General features: G+C 41.1%; 1 protein-coding gene across 1 annotated transcript in view; it reads left to right on the top strand.

The window, feature by feature from the left end:
- The first annotated feature begins 760 nt into the window (after positions 1 to 760).
- LOC126203540 (flexible cuticle protein 12-like) overlaps positions 761 to 6,000 on the top strand; it is a 42,082-nt gene continuing 36,842 nt past the window's right edge. Inside the window, exon 1 of the mRNA XM_049937864.1 lies at positions 761 to 874. Within this exon, the coding sequence (XP_049793821.1) occupies positions 860 to 874 (15 nt within the window). The 5' untranslated portion in view covers positions 761 to 859. The remainder of the gene's footprint in view (positions 875 to 6,000) is intronic.

Below are 6,000 nucleotides of genomic sequence, written 5' to 3'. Positions count from 1 at the left end.
CCCCAATGGACGACATCGCAGGACACATTCTGGAGGAAGTGGTACACTCGGAGCCAGAGGACAGTGACCTACTCGTGGTGTAGCTGTACTATCGACAGAAAGGGAAAGCAACACTTTACATGAGGGTGTTTAGCATACAAGGCAGCAAAGATGTTACGACAACTGAAGCACTATTCAAAACAACCGCTACCAATCACACAATGGGTATAGGTACCATTGGTCACTGAATGCCAGGTAGATATCTTCTGCAGACTGAACTACGCTGGAAAATAGTTAATATTTTGTAATATAATAACTTTTTGCTAGTCAAGTGGAACTTTAAGAGATTACTTACGCGTTTCTTTTACCTATGTGTCCTTGCATCGAACGTATGGATTAGTGCAAAGCAAGTGTGTGTGTGTGTGTGTGTGTGTGTGTACCTAGCGCTTGTGTGCTTTCCTACTCACTTAATTCATTTATAATAACTTCAGTAAACACACATTTTGAATTCTATAACTGTAGTAATCGATACAACCGCGATGTTAAACGACATAACACGAAATAATATACATTTTTGTCTTAGACCAAAACTGTCCATACGTATTTTGCTTATGGATAGTCTGGTTCGGAAGTGTCACTGTTTTCAAAGTGCAGCTATTGAGAAAACGCATTCCTTGATCAGGACGCACAAAATGCAGCTCTGGCACTGACTGGACTATAGCCGCAGCGACGCAGCAAATACCACTGCGTATACGGATGAGCCGTCAAATGAGCGGGGAGTGGGGTTCCGCCTGCAGGGACGCCAGCACAATATAACTTGGCGAGCTCCGCAGCAGACACCACTTGCCTGGACGCCTCCACACGCTCGACAGCCGCGGAGATGGGCCCAAGCACGGTAAGTCCGGCTGTTAATTCACCTTCTGTCAAGCTTGTGAATTTCCCATCTACATGATTCTCTCTCTTTCTTTGCACTCTCTCCCTCCTCTCTCTCCCTCCTCTCTCTCTCTCTCTCTCTATCTCTCTCTCTCTCTCTCTCTCTCTCTCTCCCACTCTTTCACACGCACACACACACACACACACACACACTCTTAAGGTCGCACAAGGTCAAGGCCACTCGTACCGAGTGAAGAATAAAATGCTGTGCGTGACATCAGCTCGTGACCTCGAGTGAAGAATAAAAATTTTGTAACGTGACATTTAACTCCATCTGCTCTCCTATAACTGAAATATAGCAGAATTAAGGCCTATAGTCGAATAAAAATGATCGTGAAGTAACTTGATGTGTCTGATCGGTGGTTGTTACAGTTACAATAAGTATCATATAAAGTCTTTTGTCGTGTCTTTTAACAAACTCTCTGTCTTAGTGTAAGCTCTTAGTGTCATCATTAGTTAGGTTATGTATATAAACATATTTAAGAAAACAGCAAAACAGTGGCTGGTTACTGTTTTCTTCTTTGTAAGAATTAACCTACATTAATTGTACACAGCCACGGTCTGACCATGTCAGTTTTAGACAAAATAGCATTAAACATATTTAATCAGGGTATATAAAACGTATCTCTCCTCTGATTCCCTTCTGGATATCGTTAAGTAAAGTTTCCGACCCTTGCTGAATTCCTATATACAGATCCAGGACCTCGACTGGGTACCATTTCCATGAGCCATCTTTCTTTAATTTTCCAATAATACAAGGAAGATGGTCACCACTATCAAGGTGATACATCCTTAAAAGGCTAAGATGCTTGTAAATTAACGAAAGTAAAAACTATTGAAGAACAAGTTGCTTAATAAGCTATAAAACTTACCAGACAATATGACCAGTAACATCAAAAGTGTCCCAAATAGGGCACTATTAATCGAAAAGTTTAACATTTGCGGTAAACATTATACTTTAATTCATAAAAATACTTACAATCATATTTCCCAAAACAGAAGTTACTGTGTTGCCGGACGTTCTTTCCTTAATAGTCATCGATGTGAATATGTATAGTTTCAGTGAGGGCATAAATACACAGCGGAATGCGTATAATGTCATCACTGTGGCTTTTGATGTTACACTGCTGCAGTGAAGGTACGCCAAGAATTACGTAGCCTGCGGTTGTGACGCCATTGTCTAACATGCATATCGTTCTAAACCGCAGTGTTTTACCGATGATGTCATTAGAGACAGAAACCAGTGCACAACATCAAAATGGTCAAGCATGAGAAAGAAAGTAGACACGTTACATTCAAAGGAAGCAGTCCCGTCAACAAAGGGAAAATGTTTCACAGTACAAAATTAAACTGTATTGAATTCCCTACATAAAAGGACCTTGCTCATTTGTTGTCGAGGACTAGTAGTTTCCGCATTGGAGGGGATAGTAAAATAGTAGATAATCAAAAATGGTTCAAATGGCTCTAAGCAGTATGGGACTCAACATTTGACGTCATCAGCCCCCCGGACGTAGAACTACTTCAACCTAAATAACCTCACGACATCACACACATCCATGCCCGAGGCAGGATTCGAACCTGCGACCGTAGCAGCAGCGCGGTTCCGGACTGAAGCGCCTAGAACCGGTCGACCACAGCGGCCGGTTGTAGATTATCAAAAATAGTTTCTTAATGATATTAAATTAAATTTTATCGTTAAATAAAATTTGTTAAGAGCAAACATTAAATGGATGTATCACATCTGAGTGAAATAGAACCTTATTAAAGATTAAACTGTGCTCCTGGATGTAACAGTGTGAAAGAGAGGGATAGGGCGAGGGTGTGAAGGGTAGAAGCGTGAGGGAAGGTAGTTCACCAGATTGTGGTCATGCACTTTCCTACTTCATAGGCCAGCAAACTGAAAAGCGGGCAAACGATTTCTCACTCTCTCCACAATGTATGTCACAAAAAGCCACTACGGGGTGTTTTACAGAGTTATAACTACCCTTCCGCACTTGGGCTTACGAATCACTGGCGAAGCAGAGTGCAGACGTACCTGGAGGGAAATATGAGTTACTAATAACACTGGTCGACAAATTTCGAATTTTTCTGACTAAATCGACTCTGCTGATAACGTATCAAAAGCCTTTTTCTCTACAGCACGTCAGGTTTTTGCACCACCACCATCATCATCATCATCACCGACGTCATCTTTCATATCTGTACCCAGTGAAATCGGAAAGCAATTACAGTACTATAAAGGCGAAATGGAAAAGTTAAATGGTTAAAAATGAATCCTGAACTAGAATAAGCGAGTAGTATGGTGAATACTTACTTCTGTTTACCTCTGACCGTGAATGAACGCTTAACATCCTTTCATTTGTGTGTCACTTATCCTTCATGTGTGATGCACCAGCAGTCGGACATCATATTTAGTCCCCAACGACCTTGATAGCAATGTTCCAGAGTTTTTAGATCATGACAGGACCATATTCCTCTGATGTATCAGCCAAATATTCTTGAAAATTGCCTAAGTGTGACATTAGAAAACGTAGTTTTAGAGCGATTTGCATCTTAATTGTTTAAATGATTGTAGCATATCTTCCACTATTTCCTTACAATCAGACTGTTTATTCTGGTCAAGGAAACGATGGACAAACTTCTGGAAGCTTGCTGTTCCATTTCGTCACTGTATTTTCAAAGTACACTTCATACATAAACTTACGTATGTCTGATCCAACAATTTCGGACTGCTCCTTCATTCTCTTGGATGAAACCATCGTGTGGGAGCAACCGAATGATAACAATGGAGTCAGTCGTTTATGGTTCTTTGTTTCGTTTGGATTATTATTCATTTACCTTTTTCGAATAAAAGCAGTCTCTTGGAGCAACCACACTGAAATCTTACGTCACTGTTGTAGCTTTACATATAGACTGAATTATTCATTCTCTTTTTCAAGTGAAAACATACAGTAGTTTTTTCTGTCGGTTGAACCATTTATACCTTGTTTCAGCTGAAACCGTTCTTCAGTGTTTTAGCTCACTAAGCTACCGATTCATTCTTCTGCATGATATCAGCCTGCAGTATTTTCATGAGTGCAACTAAACGCAATGCTACATTGCACCGCCAGAGGGTAGCCCTACCCCAGGGGTAAGTGAAGACATATCCCAGGGAGTAAATCACAGATAAGCGTCATAAATGTTCATTTAATTACATATTCGAGTAATTTTTGCTTTTCATCATTTGAAACTGTATGGATTAAGTTGTTCAAGGCTACCATTCACTCGTAACTAATTGAGCCGACGTATCGCTAAGTAGGCCTGCCTTTATTAAATCTGCCGATTCCAGACAAAAACTTCGAAACCCGGACATCTAGATCAAATAGGATCTTTGTACCAGATGCACACGGTCTGTAGAGGGTAAGTGGGCCGATGGCCACGACGTACGCGTGGAGCGGAGACATGAGAGGGGCAATGTTTCCTCGCTTGCGTTTCAATGCTGACAACGCCATGAGAGAAGTCTTAATTTCCTCGTTTGCATTTCAGTGGTCACAACGCCAACGGGCGAACGCCGCCTACCGGTGAGCACAAAGAACTACACACGCGAGTAACGACGGTTTGTGAAAGCGCATTATAGAGACGCATTTTCAATAAGGAATATGAACACAAATTAAGTCAGTTTCAATAGAACTCAATGAGAAGAGGGCAAATGACATTTAAAATACTCAGTTGTTTGGTTGGTGGGGGAGGCGTCGCGGTGAATGCGATCGCCGATTGTCGGCAGCTTCTCGTTGTCTCCGCAAAGAAGTATGGAAAACACAGGGTGTTCGAAAATGATTTTCACAACGTTGATTACACATGTTTCAGAAATAAGAAGATGTAGAAACGTGCGCTTTTCGGCATAATGTTTATACACACCAAAGGTTCTAGTAACCGCTCAACAGAGGTCAGTGTGTCAAGGTGACCATATAATCTAGATCCAAATTCGGAACGCATTGAAAAAAATATTATTGCGGAAAGGTTTCAGTTAACTGTAATAAATGCAAACTGTTACTTTAATTTTTTATATTAATTTAAATTTATTAGTACATTCTAATATGAATGAGGGCGAGCAGACAAACTATTTTCATCAGTGCTGTAAATATTCTTCAGCATGTCTGTATTATTCTACAATATACGAAAAAATTAAGCTCAAGTTTCATCAATATTTACTCTAGTCACTAAACTGCTTTCGTAGTTCTCAAAAAAACTGTGTTTTGTAAATAGTCCATACATTATTTATTTAGGAAAATACACCATCAATAGCAATATACTGATACAGGTGAAATGAACACCTAGCTTCGAATAAATCGTTTCATAATTGTTAAATCCTGTTCAAATAGGTCTCACAAATTACTTTTGAAAAATAATCTGTACAAAGCAAGACAAATCGTGACTGTTACGAAAAAAACTAATGGGGTGGGGATTAATGGTCACCTTAAATGTGTTCACTGAGCGACGTGGCGCAGTGGTTATCACAGTAGACTCACTTTCGGGAGTACGACGGTTCAAACCCGCGTCCGGCCATCCTGTTTTAGGTTTTCCATGATTTCCCTAAATCGCTTTAGGAAAAAGCCGGGCCGGTCGCAGTGGCCGAGCGGTTCTAGGCGCTACATTCTGGAACCGCGTGACCGCTACGGTCGCAGGTGCGAATCCTGCCTCGGGCATGGATGTGTGTGATGTCCTTAGGTTAGTTAGGTTTAAGTAGTTCTAAGTTCTGTGGGACTGATGACCTAAGAAGTTAAGTTCCATAGTACTCAGAGCCATTTGAACCACTTTAAAAAGCCGGGATGGTTCCTTTGAAACAGCACGGCTGACTTTCTTCCCCATCTTTCCCTTCTCCGATGGGACCGATGACCTCGCAGTTTGGTCCCCTGCCCCAAATCAACCAACCAGCCTTAAATGTGTGGGCCATCAGTCGCACGCAGGATATCTAAACGATATTCTAGTTGCATGTCAGGTGCAGCGTGTCCGTATTAACGTGTGTTGTTGCTGTTCTGTTGCGCTGTTACGAGCTCACACTTCCTGCAGGTCCCGCCGTACGAAAAAAAAAAAAAAATAATAATAATA

The sequence above is a fragment of the Schistocerca nitens genome, chromosome 9, assembly GCF_023898315.1.
Source record: "Schistocerca nitens isolate TAMUIC-IGC-003100 chromosome 9, iqSchNite1.1, whole genome shotgun sequence".
NCBI lineage: Eukaryota > Metazoa > Arthropoda > Insecta > Orthoptera > Acrididae > Schistocerca > Schistocerca nitens.
Note: the sequence above shows the minus strand (reverse complement) of the source record. Positions and strands in the feature narration are given on the sequence as shown.